General features: G+C 40.7%; 1 protein-coding gene across 1 annotated transcript in view; it reads right to left on the reverse strand.

The window, feature by feature from the left end:
- The window catches only part of LOC133460179 (uncharacterized), a 42,634-nt gene that overhangs the window by 11,315 nt on the left and 14,969 nt on the right, over nt 1-16,350 (reverse strand). Inside the window, exons 3-5 of the mRNA XM_061740742.1 lie at nt 15,061-15,923; nt 14,275-14,318; nt 13,376-13,395 (exon numbers count right to left, since the gene is read on the reverse strand). Coding sequence (XP_061596726.1) covers nt 13,376-13,395; nt 14,275-14,318; nt 15,061-15,923 — 927 coding nt within the window. The remainder of the gene's footprint in view (nt 1-13,375; nt 13,396-14,274; nt 14,319-15,060; nt 15,924-16,350) is intronic.

The following is a 16,350-nucleotide window of genomic DNA, read 5'->3' on the forward strand; positions in this document are numbered from 1 at the left end:
TGCTATCAGGGCCTTGAGCTCATGTTTTTTCATGTTATGACTGGAGATAAATGCTGCATTGGAAGATTATGACTGTGACTTTGAAGATAGGGGCTGATACGGACTCAAAAATGATCTGAAAACAAGGAAAATGGGGGCCGAATGTCAAGATGCTAATATTAAAAAATCGTGTTTTATTGAATGATGATCAGAGGAAGAAAAGAAGAAGAATCATTTTGCATCATTCTGCTTGTTCCTTTCACCTTCGCTAATGGATTCGCTCCGCTCTTTGAATTGGACCTTTGTTATGTTTGCATATTTCTGTAATGGCTCTGATGGATGAGCGCCAGCATGAGACCAAATGCTAACATGATTGTAGGAAGGGGGTCTCTGCATACTAAGTTGGATGAAAAATATAATTACACCAGTTCCATTAAAAAACAAAACAAAAAAAACATTGCATGCATACATTTTCTCATTCTGTATTTATAAAAGTTATAAGAACAGTATCATGTTTAATGATTAAGAAAATACATTGCACATCTTTCAAAGCTCAGAAGCACATGTGTAATAAACACAAAAGGTTTTGCATCAGTGTCCAACATTATCGCATTACCGTGACTTGTCATCAACGTTGCCAGATCATTAGTAGAAGGACACAGCAGGAAGTGAAGGAAGTGAAGCATATGGTAAAAAAAGATGTGTACATTAAACTGCAGGTGGTCCTGCAGTAGCTGATCCGTTGGAACGGCTGGTCCACAGAAACAAAGACACAGTTACCTTGAGACATCAGGCTGGAAATCTAGGGTGTAATACTGGATTCAGTACTGGACTCACATCTGAACTTTAACAGCCACCTTACTTTTTACCATCTAAAAAAGCATCGCCAGAATCAAAGCAATAGTGTCTAAACCAGATTTAGGGAGACTAGTCCATGTGTTTGGTTAGACTGCTGCACCGGCTGCTCACTGGGCTCCAAACGAGCTGTAAGACACCGGCGGTACGTCCACAATGCTGCTGCTCGAGTCCCGACCAGAACCAGGAAATACGACCATATTAGTCCAGTCCTCAGGTCTCTGCACTGCAGGCTTGTCATGGCTTAGCGCCAAAGTGCATCTCTGACATGCTATGATATTTCATTATTTATCGGTTTTAATCAGTTATTTGTTTTATTTTGTGTTGTTTGAAAGTGTTCTATATACTGTACATGTACTATAGTAATTATCTTTTCGTTTTTTAGCACTGACTGATGGCACTTTTAATTTCGTTGATATATAACACTGACTAATAAAGATCTAATCTAATCTAAATCTAAATGTTGGAGCTGTACGAACCAACTCGGGGAGTGGATTCCTGCGGTGTCCAGTCAGGACTAGGCAAGGCAAGGCAAGGCAAATTCATTTATATAGCACAATTCAACACAAGGTAATTCAAAGTGCTTTACATTGACATTAAAAGCGGCAAGACATAATTAGACAGTAAATAATTCGACATAATTAGACAGTAAATAATTCGACATAATTAGACAGTAAATAATTAGACATAATTAGACAGTAAATAACAAATAAGATTGAATAAGATGATAAGAAAAGAAGTAAAATAATAAAAAGCACAAGTTGTTAAAAGTAAGGGCAGTAGAGTACATCAGGTAAGTATTTAATTTAAGAGTACGCTTCAGTAAACAGTAATGTTTTCAGGCCTGATTTAAAGGATCTACAGTTGGAGCAGACCTCAGGTCTACAGGAAGTTTGTTCCACCGGTGAGGAGCAGAATAACTGAACGCTGCCTCACCTTGCTTGGTTCTGGTTCTTGGGAACCACAACAAACCAGATCCAGATGAACCTCAGGGGTCTGGGAGCTTCATAGGAACTAACAGATCCAGCATCTATTTTGGTCCAAGACCATTCAGGTCTTTGTAGACCAGCAGTAAGATTTTAAACTCTATCCTTTGACTCACTGGAAGCCAGTGTAGTGATTTCATGACCGGTGTAATATGGTCCAGTTTCCTGGTGTTTGTAAGGACTCTGGTGGCAGCGTTCTGGATCAGCTGCAGCTGCCTGATAGATTTCTTGATAAGGCCTGTAAAGATGCCATTGCAATAATCCAACCTACTGAAAATGAATGCATGAATAAGTTTTTCCATGTCTTGTCTTCTCTTGACTAGAGAAGGTGAAGCTCCTAAAATCTGGACCAGAAGATGTGAGACGGACCTCAACTCTGACAGTGTTCAAATCCAGGCCGTAAGCAGCTCTATTTAGCTGTGCGTATGACAACTGAAAGGATTTGATCTGCACTCTTCATTCTTAATCTAATTAATTAATTATTTAATGATTATTCTTGCGTTTTATAGAATGATTTTATTTGCCTTCTTGTGAGTTTATGTAGCTGTTAAGCAGTTTGCCTTGCCTTGCCTTGCCTTGCCTTGCCTTGCCTTGCCTTGCCTTGCCTTGCCTTGCCTTGCCTTGCCTTCCTGACTAGATGGATACAGAGCGAAACATCAGTTTAAATCAACTGAGGTCAAATGAAGTATATGAAGTCTGTGCCAGGTGACAGCTCTACTGTACATGGGTAGCACCAGATTTGAACGCTGGTATTAAAAGCGTTTGAACAGCGAGTCTTCACATGTAAAAAAGAAGCTTAAAGGATGATCGTTTCCAACTGCAGTGTTTCTTTGTTTTGTTTTTTCCTTCAAGCTGCAGTCTGCAGTCTGGTCCTCCCTGAATGGTGTTACTAACTGCTGATATTCACTCTCCCGGCACTCTGAAGTGGGACCCCTAAATGCCCATATACATCCTGTGCTCTCTCGCTCCTCCCTCTAATATCGCAACGAAACAGGAACCAGTTGTGCAGAAAATAATCATTTGCTCTGCAGTAATTACTTGGTTTCATTCCAGATTGGACGATGCTGCCCTTCCCTCTGTGGAGATGTGACTGCAACCCCAAAGGTTTCTGCATTAAAGCAGAGCCGGGGCTGCAGCAGCACGATCTGCATCCTAAATCACCGACTTCACTGCACACGGTTTCAGTTTCACACAGCAAAATGCTGTCAGCTGTAATAACTGAATGGAGGTTGGGTAAAGAGAAGCTGTGAAGTAAAAGATGCTGAACAAGTCTGAATTTTAGGATGTTTGTCAGTATCCTCTTTATCCTGAGTACAGCAGCAGTGTCATCAGTCAGAAATATGAGGCAAAGACTCCAGTCTTTGCAGCATTTATTCCTGACAATCGATTACCCTGTGCCTTTGTCTCTGAAGTAAAAAATGGATAAATAAATATATTCAAGCATTTGTCAGACCTCACTGGATCTGTATGCTGTCGGTACGTTAGGTTGTATCGGTCTTTTTAGGAAGGAGCTGGCCGGAAAACAATGAATTCAAATGTCAAAAGCTGATTTCAAAAACAAAATGATCAAATGACCCATATCTTTTCACATCATCAACCTTTTGAAAGCACTAGATGAGTAATGGCCAAGTGTCACACTAGATGCTGAAAGGGCAGCACACAAACCGGACCTATTGCAGCTATAATGCCAGAACTGTATGGCTGCAGTGGCTATTGGCATTTTAGATGAGCACAAACAAGATCTTTAACCCCTTAAGACCTGGATATCTTTTTGAAACATCTTTAAATTCAGTGTATAATGCCTCCACAGACTACACCGAGCAGTGTGAAGGCTTATTTGGGGCATTTATGATGAATTATACCCGACATTTGTCTTCCAGAGGTGAGTTAATCCAATCGGATGCCAAAACACTCATGGATCGGTCCAGAAAACAATGAACTCTGCATTTTATTTGTTAACCAGACAGTAGTTTCTCCGTGCACTACTATTGTCATATTTCTAGGATTGTGGGCAGTACTCGAGTTGAGGGGGGATGAGGGGGGATGGCATCCCCCCTGAAATAAAAACGGTCAAAATCATCCCCCCTTTCCATCCCTTATGTCATTTCATCAATGAATGTGGTTTTACTGCTATTTCAACATTTAAAGTCATCACCAAAAAAATAATACCAGAAAAATAACTTATTTGACAATTTTCACCTGTTTCAAGTAAACTTTCACAAGTAGAAAAATCTGCCAGTGGGACAAGATTTATCTTCTTATTACAAGCAAAAAAATCTTGTTCCACTGGCAGATTTTTCTACTTATTTCAAGTGAAAATCTACTTGAAACAGGTGAAAATTGTAGTTTTTTCCAGTGATGAGTCTTGTTTTAAGTGTAATGAGATTTTTTTTACTAAAATGAGACATTTTAACTAGAAATAAGACAAATATTCTTGTTAAGATTTTGAGTTTTTGCAGTGATCCATTTTACTTATCCTGTGAAGGACAGAGACATATTGATAAGTTCAGAAAACAGTTCTTTATTGTTGTGTTTTGATGTATTTGATGTAAGCCCAGTGGATATTTAAAGCTTACAGAAGGCTGCATTTAACTGCTGCTATGTCATTCCTGCAGTATTTCTGCAGGTGTTTTGGTCAGTGCTATTATTTGTAATATATTATATTATTTGTAATCAGCACAAATTATCTGTCCCCATATGATAAAATCAACCATCCCCCCTGATTATTTTTCACAACTCGAGTACTGATTGTGGGTGGAGGCGAGGCGAGGGAGACCGTCCAGCCTGCAGCACCAGAGTAACAAAAAACAGGAAACAAAAGCAGTTAGGAGGTTTTGTCAGCCGGCAAAAACATCCTCTGTGGGGGGAGAAAAAAAAAGACATAATCTGAATCACACACAGTTAAAGCGAGACAAGATTTTACCTTCGGGGGCAGGAACAGATTCAAAGATGCAAGAAAAGGAACAGTAGATGAAAAGAAGGGATAACTGGAAAGAGCGGGCATGTCAGTTGGCATCCAGGTGAACGCGCCTGAGCAGGTCTGCATGGGTGAAGACAGAGAAGGTCAGACGATGGTAGGAGGGCAGGATAGAAATGTGGAGGTGGTGGAAACAGCGCAAAGAGCGAGGAATGAGTCAGGTGGAGGAGGAGAAGACCAGATGGAGACAGTGAGAGAGGAGGAGCAGAGAGATGGTGCCAGGCGGGGACTTCACAAAAGGAGGACCGAGTCACTCGCAGAGAGCAGAATAGAGACTGACACAACTTGAGGGGCCGACTGATTAAGAGAGTGGAAGTGGAGCAGGCTCCAGAGAGGAATAAGCCAGCTCCAATTTCATCTTTATGAGAAAGTGAAGTGGCAGAGAGGGAAATATTGAAGTAACACATGAGAGGAATAATGAAACGATTCCCCTCCTCGTGCCGTCTTATCCCTGGTACGGTGTATTAATAAATCTGCTGAGGAGGATAGGTCATGGAGCAGAGCACCGTTTGATGAGGAGGCCGGGGTGATTTTCAGTCCTCCCGCGGCTAATCGGCCTCGTTACGGAGACAAGAGCCATCCATATATTGATAATTCTGAGCCTAGGAAACGAACAACAAACCTTGCAACCGCTGTCAGGGTTTATTTGTGACTTCATAGACGGACAAACATAAATGTCAGGGTTTATTTGTGACTTCATAGACCAGGGATATTCAATTGGCGGCCCGCGGGCCACATGCGGCCCGCCAGGAGCTTTTATGTGGCCCCTGGTCATATTTCAAAAAAGGGGTTGTTTGTTGAAATTTTTTTTTTTTTTTTTTTTTAATTTCAGATTTTTTGCCAGTGTTGCACAGTGTTAATGTTTGTCGCATTATTATTAACCTCCGTTGTACAGATGACTTGTTGACATCATTAGGCTTCTATGATTGGCCTGACATTTTTTTCATTTGAATAAGTGAGGACTTTGCATTTCAGATGGAACTTCTAAAGCCTCCTATAATTTCATGTGATTGTTTTGTTTTGCTGATATAATGCACAGATGTGTCATTAATAAAGGAGCTTATAGTTAATATTTTGGTTCCTTATTTATAACATCAAACTGGCTACTATGGACTGAAATGCTTGTGCCCAATGCTTAATATAATATTCAAATAAGGAAATCTTGGTGGAAAGTGGTGCTTTGTCATTATGGCGTGTTTTATTAAAAGTAGGTCAATATCAACTTCATTAAGTTTGCACAATGCATGGCTTCAAAATGAACTTGCATTTAAAATATTTCTTTATTTGAATATTATATTTAACATTCACAATGACTATATCTGGAGACAATTAATACATAATTCATATGTAAACTAGATATATTCAAATGTATAATACAAATGTATTATATATACATAAGTCTTCGTCTTTGAGTGCAAAATACATTTTGAAAACCCCCAAATTTTCAAATTGTGCGGCCCTCTCCATACAGTCCTTTTGCAGATGTGGCCCCCGGCCGAATCTAGTTGAATACCCCTGTCATAGACGGACAAACATGAACGAAAAGATCAGTTTTGTATAGACTAAATGAAAAAACTAAATGATAACAGGACTCAACTGGTTTTTTTTCTCAAACTGTTGGAACTATTGACCTTTTATAGAAGATGGACATTGCCTGCAGGCCAGAGACGTGACAGAGGCGTGAGAGCGCCTTCGGCTCCGCCGATATTATTAGTCCGTTGTCAAACACCATGACACATTATTACTCACTCACACAAGTGGAAACAGGCTGAAAATGAAATGAAACCTATTCTAATTGTTTTTAATAATGATTTTCTGTCTGTACATGTAGACACTTGTAGTATTATTCAGGCCAGACTTGAAACAACGTCATTGTGTCTAAAGGCTTAGTTTTAACCGAGCCACATTGCAAAGAAACCACAGCATTTACAAAGTAAAACAGGGTCTGCAACGGTAGAAAAATGTTCTGTTTTTGCGTCAGTGCCAGGACGTATCTTCGCCTGAAAGAGCACTGCCACCAACAGTCACTCGCCCCGAGTCATTCCTTTCCAAATAAATGGAGGATCCTCGACGGCCACATTTCTGAGATGCCACGTCACCGATAGCCTCGAATGGGCGAAGGGCTGCTCTGATTTCAAGAAACCTTCACGGCACACAGCGCCTTGTTTGAGAGGAATTTTAAGGATGCTTCTCTGCATACCCCGTGTTCCCAGTAATTCCTTGCACATGTCCAAGATGGCACAAATAATCGACTGAATTACTGCAGTCTTCATCCAATTTAAGCCAGTTTGTTTTTGCCTTATTTGTTTCCGCCTTTAGGTTGTTGGCATTGTAATGTGTTTCATCAGCCGACAACAAAGCATGAATTGCAAAAAAAAAAAAAGACTGTTTAGTAGCCAGCCGTGTTCATTTAGTCCAGCTGTTGTTTGGAGGGTGAAATCGAAGCTGCGATCGTTGCCATGTTGCACACATGCCGGCTTTTTAAGACTGTTATGTTTTCCATATGTGAGGAGGGATTTCTTTTCTTTTTTCCTGGTTTAATAAGGGCACAGCCTGGAAGAGTAACCCTCCCGAGGAAGCATCCTTGTCTTTCACGATCACTGAATGGCATTAATCTACTCCTTTAATGTGCTGTGGCTGTTTAACAGTTCTACATTTCAACATATGTTAGACCTCAATAAGTTGTAATGGAAGATGTTTCAAGTATTATTCTCTACTTTTATTAGATAATGTCTTTCACTGCGAAAACTAATTTCTTAGAAAGTTAAAAAGCCTTGTTTCAAGTAAAAAGAAGATTCTTTTCAGGTTATTTTGCTAGTTTTAAAAGTTCTAGTCAATAAAATACTAACTCCATTGGTTGAGATATTTGTGCTCATAATAAGACAAATTTGACTAGATTTAGGAATATTAGGCTTATTTCTTTTTTTTGCAGTGTAAGATGGGCCGATAAACCAAAATGAGCTGGACGGTGCAGCAAAATGGGTATCATAAAAGAAGACAGTTGTTCCAGGTCACAAAACCCTCCAAACCAATCAATAATTAAAGGATTTTAGAAGAATTTAAATCTAAATTTTCAGCTGATCGGAGATAAAAAAGTGAATGTTAATTTAATCAGAAGACTTGTATTGAAAACAAATGTGAGATAGTTCACTTCAGCTGCACAGGTGGTGAGTTTGTGGAGGGAAGGACCAAAAACCGATACATGACACTAAAGTTCACGCAGCCTGGAGAGTGAAAGACCGGAGTCGGGGCGAACATGTGAGCACATTTATCTGCAGAAATGCAACGTAATCACCCTGATAGTGGCCGGCATTTTATCCTTTTTTTCTTTGTGGAACGTATTAAGTTTCACTGAATGTTTTAACAATTTGATGAGGCTGTGAACAAAGTATTGTTACTGTCCAACATCAATGTTATCCTTGTGCGCAGAAAACTAAAGCCAGTCAAGAATGTGTTACGAGTGAGGTCTGTAAATCCAAAGCAGACCTGCAGATGAACAGATGCACGTGTGGGTTTTCAGACGTTTTGCTCATTTAATCTCTGGATTCACAGCGCAGTCCAAACTATTTTGACACAGACATGGTTTTTGTCACTTATGTTGTTTTCCCAAACATATCCAAGTCACAGTTACTGCACATATCATGATATATACCTAAAGGCGTAGTGTGTAGTCTCTCAGCTTTAATTCATTTAGGGCATTCACATTCAATTTTGAGGGAGGAATCATGTGTATAATCCTGTTCTTCAGGATTATGCTTTAATGCAAGAACACTCATATTACCTAAACTTTGATTTTGCCTGAGAATCATTAGAAAACAGCGAGTGCTGGACACCACCAAGATAATGGGTTTCCTCCTTTGTGATGCTCCACCAGGCTTTTGTTGCGACTATTCTCTGTAGTTGTTTGTTTCTGGGACTTTCTGCCTTTATTTTTATCCTCAACTGAAATGCAGCTCCATCATGGTGAGATCAGGTGAATGAAACCTCCTCCAAAAACCTTCAAAAACTCCCAGGGTGCACCCACAGATGATCTGTGCCATTACATGGGCCTCAGTCAGCTTTCCAGCATTTGGCCACGGCACTATATCTCTGGGATGGAGTTACTTTTCTTTTTTCTTCCTGTGTTTTCCAGCCTATTTCACAAACATCAAGAGCTCCTTTGAATGAGTTGTCTAAATCATATCTGTAATCCTTAAATTCTTTAATTTGGATGTGAATGCCCTCGAATTCAGTTGGACAGTTCCCCCAGTTTTCATTGTGTATTTAACATGTTTGTGTAAACAGCTCCAATTATATTTCCAAGCATTTCTGGATCTAATTGTTCTCTGCAGCAGTAGTTGTTAAGCATGTAAGCATCCATATTCATGAATTAAAACCTCCAGGCATGTAGTCCTCATCATCATTTCCAGAGCTCTTAAAGAGCTGTTTGCATTCTTTCACACGAGTAGGTGGGTGGATTCCTGGAGTTTATGGAGTTTATGTTTAATTCAAAGGACTGTACTGAGGCCACAAAAAATGTGCTGTTGAGTCAGGGCTTTTTCTCAATAATAATCTGCATAGATAGATTTTTTCGGGTTAAGTCACATATAAGAACAGTGATATCAATAGCTTGTAATAATCAACTTTAAAGTGCAAAAGTTTTGTCCTTTACTATAAATTAGCATGTCATCTACAATGTAATGTCTATGCTGTATATTATTACGAAGGCTATGTGGTAATGGTGATTCCACTTACCTTTTATTCCCCTCACTCCCGTGCTGCAGCGGCAGTGCTGCAGTACGGGAGTGAGGTGCAGCATGCGTCTAACTGTAACCATGAATGAGTCTGCACTTGACTGCGTTCTGCAGGTTGATGTGCTACTTCGGAGCAAAGGCAGGAGGTGTGCTGCAGTGCTGCTTGTGCCTTTTTACTGCCGTAGTCTCTGCACTGCTTAACATCATTACTGTCCTGTCACTACAGCAACCGGCCTGGCCACATCCTCAGCAGAGCCTTTGTTTGGGCATTTATGGATTGTGTGTGCATGTGTGTATTATGGAGAACAAAGAGTCAATTGCAGCCGATAAGAACACACTGTGGCCTTTATGTGAAAGAATAACCACAACTTCATTACTCCACATCCCATCAGACAATCAATTTTATTAGCACTCCTCCTCATCACCCGCGTTCCTCTTCCCCTCGTCCCTCTCTGCTTTCAGGATTTCCCAGGATGTGACTCATGCCGCCTGCACTGACTGAGGGTTTAATAACGTTAAAAGGTTCACCGCCCCCACACCTCTCTCTTCTCTCCCTCTGTAACCTTGTTCATTACTGAAATTATCAGGTTCCCATCTAATAATTCACCTGCTTATGTGAGTCATGGTGAGTCTGAGAAACAATAGTGGGCGTCGGAGACGTGAACGTTGTGGGGATGAATGAGCAAAACCCGCAATGGGAGGTTCCTGTCAGTTTTGTGGTAGTTTGACTTTAGTCTTATATAACAGAAGTGAACAGATTAAATATCTATTATTTATCACCAGAAACCCGGAGAGTGTCTTGATGTATTTCTCAGTGATATATCATTTTTCAGTACTGAATAATAAATGTTGAAGCAAGTCGTGAGTGTGTGCATCTGAAAGCAGTGCATTGTACTCTATGGTGAACTTATAGCGAGGAGCGTGAAAGGATGTAGTATAAATTCATACGACAGTGAAAGCACGCCGTCCCTCGGATCACCTGCAGGGAAAAAGTAAAGAAACAGATTTGCCTGGACTTCATCATAATATTTTAATTCCCTATTATGCCATTTTATTAGGCGGTGTAATCCCTTTAGTTTGATCAAATACCATAAAAATAAGACCTTTAGTGCTAAATTAATATAATTGTTACATTTTATAATCATAGAACGAGCACTGTGTTGGAATTAGGGGCAAAACCCCAAGATGGTTTATCTCTTACATTAGGTGATTACTAGGGCATAGTACTGTACCTCGGGAGTTCCACAAGGTTTTGTGCTGGGGCATCTGTTTTACTTCCTGTATGGTCCTCCTCTTTGAAAATATCCATAGGTATGATATGTGATTTCACTGCTGGGAAGATGATCTGTAGTTATAGTTACCTTTCTTTTCCGAGAGGCCAGGGTTGTATAAACAGTCCCGGTGGCTGCACTCTGGATCAGGTCGCAGCCTTTAAATCTAATCTGGCATCCAAGAGGTCAGCATGTCCCTGGATAAATGAATATATTCTGAACATGAGGAGGCTGTGTCAGAAAACAGAGCATCTGTGGAAATCTAATAAACTTGAGGTCTATCTTGAGTTCTATATATAACCCTAACCCTAACCCTAACCCTACCCTAACCCTAACCCTAACCCTAGGTAAAAAAAACCCAAATGCTGTTTGACCTTATCAACATCAGCTCCATTGTCCTGCTGCTTCTCTTACACCTGCGTTCTGCAAAGCTGACCGGAATTAATTTTTTACGTTTTTTTATTGGCTTATTTAAGTCTGGACATTAAGGACAAAATTCCAATGCCTTCATTTTATAACCCTGTTGTGATGGCACCTGGTCCTTTTAATCCAATAACTGGTAACCAGAATGAACCCTTCATTCTGCCCATCAGATGCTCTACCTTGTAGACTCTTTTGAAGTCTGTTTAAGTATCTTTTTTAAGTATTTGACGTTTTTGGCCCTTGGGTTACCAAGCTGATTCACTGGTGTCTTTCCCGGGTTCATTTAAACATGCTTTTGTGAAACCTGCCCTTAAAAAACAAATCCGGACCCAGCAGATCCCCAAAATCTCCAGCCAAAATCTTAGAGAAGGTGGTGTATACACAGCTGGTTTCCACCTAATAGAAATGTGATGTTTTTGACATTTTTCAGTCAGTTTTTTGGCAAGCATCATTCTACTGAAAGAGCTCAGTTTAAGGTGTCTAGTGACATTATGATGTCTTGTTAGATCTGTCCTCAGAATTTGATGCTGTCAATCATCATGGTGGTTCGCTTCCTACTTATTGGCTAGGAGTTTTCGTGTCTCTGCCAACCACATCCTGTCAGACCACGCTGACTTGTCGTGCAGAGTACCCCAGGGATCTGATTAGGGCCTGGTTTGGTCCATGTTCTTCCTTTCGGAAAGTTAATCCAGGAGTCTGATGGTGTCTCTTACCACCTGTTTGCGGATGATATCCAGTTGTATTGTTCTTTTAAGGCCTCTGAGACCCAGAAATGTAACTGTTTATCTAAAGTTGACCTGGAGCTGGTTATTTGTCTTATCGTTTAGGCTCTTATAACAGTTTGTTTCCCCCCAGTCATGTTTCACATCAATTTTAAATTCGTGGTGCTGACCTTCAGAGTCTTGCATGGTCAGGCTCCCTCCTACATCAAATACTTCTTATGTCCCTACACCCTCTCTTGGAGGCTGAGGTCACTGGACCAGAACCTAATGATGGTTCCTCGTACCCATTTCAGGACCCGAGGAAAGCCGAGGCTCTGCAGCAAGCTTCCCCTCTCCTAACGTTATTTGGACTCTGTTGATGCTTTTAAGAGTTTTCTCAAAACGCACCTGTTACTGAGTGTTTTAACCACGGCAGATTAGGGGTTGGATAGGGGTGGATTCTCCTTATTTTTATTGTATTTGTATTTTATTGTGCTCTTGTGAAGCTTTATGACTTAATTATTTACTTACTGTATCAAATATATCATAAACTAACTCAGTTTTCTACAGTTAAGTGACAAAGGTCATCATGTTTGGTTTCCCAAAGCAGCCTAAAGCGTTAGTCTGGGTCTGCTAACTCTGTTTAATCCTATTTAGTGTTTTACTCAGAATTGAATTTTGAGAAACACATTAATTCAGCTGCAAACGGCAGTTTCCTCCACATAAAAACTTGTCAAAACAAGGTTTAACAACATGTCAGACGTTGAGAAATTCCTACAGTACATGCTTTTGTTACTTCCAGACTGAATTATTGTAATGCCCTTTATATCAGAGTCAATAAATCTTCTCTTGCTCATTTACGATTGGTCCAAAAGGCTGCAGCCAGAACTTACAAGTTAAACACAAAAGGACAAGAAAAGGGAGAACACATTTCCCCAGTACTGGCAGTTTGCTTCCTATGAAGATCCAAACTATTTTGAAGGCAGTAATGCTGTGCAGGTATGATCCATCACGGGTCCTCAGATCAACAACAGGTACTTTTGGACAGTCCATTCATGACTCAGTCAGAATGGAGACTTTGTGCTCTGTATTTCTGCATCTGGGCTCTGAAATATTAAAACCGGCTATAAGTGAACTTGTGGTAATGAGAAGAGCCTTTTATCTTTGTTTTTATTCCGACTGCATTATTATTTCAGGCCAAACCGTGTTGAATATGTCTTTTATACTTTTTACTTCTTTAATTGGATTTCTCTTTCATGTTTTGTCTTCAGCTCCAATCTGTCCTTTTTACTACATTTACTAAATCTTCATTTTAGCGTGAAACACTTTCGTTGTAAATGCGCTATGAAAATGAAATTCAATTATCTCTTTTTGCAACATTTTTCTGCATTATGAATTTTGATGATGTGCTAATGCTCCCTTTAGCACCTTGAATCACAAATAAACTTACCTTGCCTCTAGCGTACGTAACTGTGACACAATTGTGTAAAAACAATGTTTAAAAGGTTTGCTGCAATCGTGACTTTGTTATAAAACACAACACAGCTGAAGTCGCTGCATAATCATTTATTCACATAATTCTTTTCACATAATATATTTTATTATTGCTGCAATTGTGGCGCCTTTCAGGTATTCGCGTTCCGTATTCCCATAATGAAATTCTTTGTTCCTATCTCTTTATATTTTTCATCTTCATGCATGCTGAGTATAACATTTCACAGGAGCAGGATGCAAAGAAATAAAACTATCTCTTTTTTAAGTCACAAGTCATAATCTATCCATTCTATTAATGCTTCAGGAACATGCCTTTTTCAAAGTCCAACGAGGGGAAATATTTATTTTTTTTTGGGGGGGGAACAGCTAGCTTCCATTAGAGCATGAAGGCATAGCAAAAAGCATATCAATGATACTTATTAATAAAGCTGGCAATCTATGATTAATCTTCAGAACCACCAAACCCCATGTCCCCCCCACCCATGTAAACCCCAATCTTACTTTGTAGGGAAAAAGCTTTGTATAATAACTTCATCTATGTACAGTAACTTTGAAATATGGCCCCAAATCTGCTTGTGAAAAAAAAAGCTTGAGGTTACACGTTAAAATATTGGTGACGAGATTACTCTTCCCGTGTAAATGAAAAGGTCTGAATGTGATGCCGCTCACAAGCATACCACAGCGATCACATTTTACAAGCTAAGGTGGAGAGACCGGCACGCTGCTACTCGACTGTTCTCAGTGGGTTCTGAGAGTAAAAACATCATGCCTCGCAGGCAGTGAGAGCAAAGCAGAGTACTAACACAGTGTCTGAAATAAAAATGTAACTCATAAACAACACGCCATGTGTCTCACTTCCAGCGAGCGCTCCCAGACTGCCACATCAGTCTGTTTGGCACCTAGAGCAACAACGCTTATGAAAAACGGGGACACTTTTTTTTAACGGAAAGGCCTGCGACATGACAACAAATATCGTGTTCCAGTTTAAGCTGATTATTTTAGTGCTGATAGTTTTTTGTGTTTGATTAAAAAGAAGGTGCTTGTTTGTCCACCGAGTGGCTTTTCTTCAATATTGTGGACGATGACAGATAATAATATCTTTCTTTCAGTAGCTCAGATTTGTTTAGCATTCAATTGTCTGACTCGAGTCAGCGGCAAGCTGAGTTTCCCACACAGACATGCGTATGCATGCACACGCTTAAGCTCCTGTGTGTATATATATATACATATATATATATAGATATATATATATATATATACATAGTTGGAAAACAGGGGGATCTTTTTCTGCTACAATAAATAATAAAGAACTTAAGATAATTCAACTTCAAACTATCTCTACAGTGTCCTAATGTTTGTAATTGCCTGTGAGGTTCTTCAAAGGCACCTAGTGTCACCTAGGCAGAGCAGAAATGTCACTGTGTAAGTTGGAGGTGTGACAGCGTCACAGTTTTCAGCTGTTATCAAGGTGATTTTTCTCTCTCTCGAGTTCGTTAAGCAATGTTCTTTGTGACTACACAGAATGTGTGCTCCTGAATAATAATGCATGGGTCAGTTTTGAGTCCTACTGACGACGCCAGGGAAAAGCTCTTCTCCAAAAGGTCCAAGGTCCTGGAGCTCCCGGGCAGAAAAGCCTCTGTCAGACATAGGCTGACTCACTGGACTGGGTCCTGCCCAGGTTGGGGGTCTGGGACAGGTGTGACACATCCTTCTTGCGCACTTCACAGATAGACTTCCTCCGCGCCTGCACACCTCGGATAGCCGTCTTTATTTTCCTCCATCCAATGTGATTGAGCTCGGCCAGGTTGAGCAGCACGCATATGCCGCTGACGGCGAACATAAAGACGAGAAAGACAGTTTTCTCTGTTGGACGGGACACGTAACACTCCACCTCCTTCACACACGGGTAGCGATCACACTCAAACATCCCCGGCACATTGAAGCCGTAAAGAAAGTACTGGCCGGCCAAGAAGCCGATTTCCAGCACGTTACGGAACACAACCTGGATGACGTAGAAACGGGAGATGCCTTCCTGCCGTCTCACTTTTGAACCCTTCGGGGTTTGAGGGAACCCTCGGGGTCCATTGGGGATCTCCTTGACGTCCAAAAGGTCGTGATCCTCCTTGCTGCTTTCAGGGTGCACGAGGATGCCGTTGATGTTGCGAGCATGAAGCTTCCGAGGGTGATGGTCGTGGTGGCGCCCGTGGTGACCGTGACCATGGTGATCCATGTGAGAATGCAGCAGAGAATAGCTTCGGTCACGTGCTTTCGCAGATTGGTGAACCGAATATGTGATGAAGCACAGGCTTGGAGTGCAAACCAGGATGATCTGAAACACCCAGTAACGGATGTGCGAGATCGGGAATGCCTTGTCATAGCAAGCCTGGTTGCAGCCGGGCTGCATGGTGTTGCAAATGAACATGATCTGTTCATCTTCGTACACTTTCTCACCCACTATTCCGACTATCAGAATACGGAAAATCACCACCACAGTCAGCAGGATCCTGCAGAGAGACAAGTAGAGAAGGAGCGGGCAGGAAAAGGGAGGAGGCAAAAGGGAGAAAGATAATATCATTTAATGCGGAGCCAATGCACAAGCGCAGGAAGCACTTCAACTGTTTGCAAGTCCCGGCTTCACTTTATTTGAACTGGTGGTTGGGTGTTTCATTTATTTGCAGCTTTTTACTTGTCTTTCTCTTAAACTAAAAGTAGAAATTGTGCTCACTTTACACATGAAAATCAGTGTCAGGCTGTAAGTCTGTGTCTGACTAGTATATGTACCTGTATAAATGTATTTCTGCATGTGTACATGTGCATGCATGAATGTGTGTGTGATAACATCCATCTGCTTTGATAAGCAATACAATATGGTTGAGTTGCACTCAAGACAGCATGCAAACCTGGGTTCAGAGGTCACAGGAGACTGAAAAC

The sequence above is a fragment of the Cololabis saira genome, chromosome 14 (assembly GCF_033807715.1).
Source record: "Cololabis saira isolate AMF1-May2022 chromosome 14, fColSai1.1, whole genome shotgun sequence".
Classification (NCBI taxonomy): Eukaryota; Metazoa; Chordata; class Actinopteri; order Beloniformes; family Belonidae; genus Cololabis; species Cololabis saira.